Below are 2500 nucleotides of genomic sequence, written 5' to 3'. Positions count from 1 at the left end.
TGATATAAATGAAATAAAAAAAATATTCTGGGATCTGTCTGCTAAGTTTGATATCAGATTATTGGGTTAAATAGTTTTACCCCCACGAGTAAACTCAAGTGTTACCCCTTTAGTTTTCTTTAAATCAGTCTATTCCAGACGTGCCAGAAAATGTAAGATCACTGTTATTAGATAGGTGGAATAAAAATTGATGAAAAATTTAACTGACGTCAGTAATGATAAGTTACAGAAAAATATAGATGACTCCTTTGACCATTTTAGCGAGGAAAAACAAAAAAGTTTAAAATGAAAATGACCATCGTCTTCAACAGGAGCTTGTCTATCATCACCACCCATATCCATACCCATAGCTTGGAAACCGATTTACGTATGTGAATGTGGAGCTTGGGAATCCGTACAAGCCCCCATTCCCACCGAATCCTCCGTATCCGATTCCAAACCTCCTTCCAAACCCTCCAACTCCACCGTAGCCTAGGCCGTACGAGTAAGGACTATTCCAAATAGTGTGTGGATTCGGGTCGGCTACCGGATCAGCGCTCCTCTTCGAGATGCGGTGCGGGACGGGTGAGGGGTTCGCGTCGGCACTCCTTTTCCAGACGGTACCAAATGGACTGGTGTAGAAGGGGTAGCCGTAGCCATAGCTGTAGATCGAGGGGAATCCAAATCCGTTTCCAAATCCGTTTCCGAATCCGCCGTAGAGGGGTAAGCCGTAGGAATAGAATCCGCCGAGGAAGTGAGGATCCGCCGAACGCTTCTGCTCTGCAGCGGCGGAGGCTGCCAACAGTATCGCAATCTGAAAGAGATGATAGGACACCTGTATAGCATAGCATAGCATAGCATAGCAAAGTATGGTATAGCGAAAAATAACATAACATGTTGTGTAACAACATAGCTTGAAGTATTGTATAGCACTGTATAGTGAAAAATAACAATACATCAAGTAACAGCATAGCTTGAAGTATAGTATAGCATGGTATGGCGAAAAATAACATAACATATCGAGTAACAACATAGCTTAAAGTATTGTATAGCATGGTATAGTAAAAAATAACAATACATCAAGTAACAGCATAGCTTGAAGTATAGTATAGCATGGTATAGCGAAAAATAAGATAACATGTTGAGAAGCAACATAGCTTGAAGTATTGTATAGCAATGTATAGTGAAAAATAACAATACATCAAGTAACAGCATAGCTTGAAGTATAGTATAGCTTGGTATAGCGAAAAATAAGATAACATGTTGAGAAGCAACATAGCTTGAAGTATTGTATAGCAATGTATAGTGAAAAATAACAATACATCAAGTAACAGCATAGCTTGAAGTATAGTATAGCATGGTATAGCGAAAAATAAGATAACATGTTGAGAAGCAACATAGCTTGAAGTATTGTATAGCACTGTATAGTGAAAAATAACAATACATCAAGTAACAGCATAGCTTGAAGTATAGTATAGCATGGTATGGCGAAAAATAACATAACATATCGAGTAACAACATAGCTTGAAGTATTGTATAGCACTGTATAGTGAAAAATAACAATACATCAAGTAACAGCATAGCTTGAAGTATAGTATAGCATGGTATGGCGAAAAATAACATAACATATCGAGTAACAACATAGCTTAAAGTATTGTATAGCATGGTATAGTAAAAAATAACAATACATCAAGTAACAGCATAGCTTGAAGTATAGTATAGCATGGTATAGCGAAAAATAAGATAACATGTTGAGAAGCAACATAGCTTGAAGTATTGTATAGCAATGTATAGTGAAAAATAACAATACATCAAGTAACAGCATAGCTTGAAGTATAGTATAGCATGGTATAGCGAAAAATAAGATAACATGTTGAGAAGCAACATAGCTTGAAGTATTGTATAGCAATGTATAGTGAAAAATAACAATACATCAAGTAACAGCATAGCTTGAAGTATAGTATAGCATGGTATAGCGAAAAATAAGTTATCATATCGAGTAAACAACATAGCTTGAAGTATGGTATAACAAGGTATAGCGAAAAATAAGATAACATATTAAGTAACAGCAAAGCTTGAAGTATGGTATAGCATGGTATAGCGAAAAATAACATGACATATCGAGGAACGGCATATGAAAGCCTGTTTATGTATACAGTAGCGAAGATAAGAATACCATAGCAAATTAAAGCATTTCATTATATAGTATACAGCGAATAACATAGAATAACACTAGAAAGCATAACATAGTATGACATTGTTGTATTTTGTGTTCGTGATTTACTTGAAATTCTTTCGTTACTTCTATATCCGTAATTGGATTTACGAGCTATTCGACTTGCAAACAATTCGACTTACAAATAGCTTCTTGGAACAAATTAAGTTTTGCTGAACATGAGTAAAAAAAAGAAAAAATAAAGAAGAAAAAAAAATAGTTGTTTTCGTAAACGGAAGAATGATAGGATGTTCTGTGCATGCTTGATACACGTCCATCTTTAGACACGTCTTGGTAATCCTGCCA

General features: G+C 35.6%; 1 protein-coding gene across 1 annotated transcript in view; it reads right to left on the bottom strand.

Annotated features, from left to right (window-relative positions):
- The window catches only part of LOC137648523 (shematrin-like protein 1), a 9019-nt gene that overhangs the window by 1930 nt on the left and 4589 nt on the right, over positions 1 to 2500 (bottom strand). The window contains exon 2 of the mRNA XM_068381448.1: positions 1 to 793. This exon is cut by the window's left edge and continues 1930 nt beyond it. Coding sequence (XP_068237549.1) covers positions 326 to 793 — 468 coding nt within the window. The 3' untranslated portion in view covers positions 1 to 325. The remainder of the gene's footprint in view (positions 794 to 2500) is intronic.

The sequence above is a fragment of the Palaemon carinicauda genome, chromosome 10, assembly GCF_036898095.1.
Source record: "Palaemon carinicauda isolate YSFRI2023 chromosome 10, ASM3689809v2, whole genome shotgun sequence".
Taxonomy (NCBI): Eukaryota; Metazoa; Arthropoda; class Malacostraca; order Decapoda; family Palaemonidae; genus Palaemon; species Palaemon carinicauda.
Note: the sequence above shows the minus strand (reverse complement) of the source record. Positions and strands in the feature narration are given on the sequence as shown.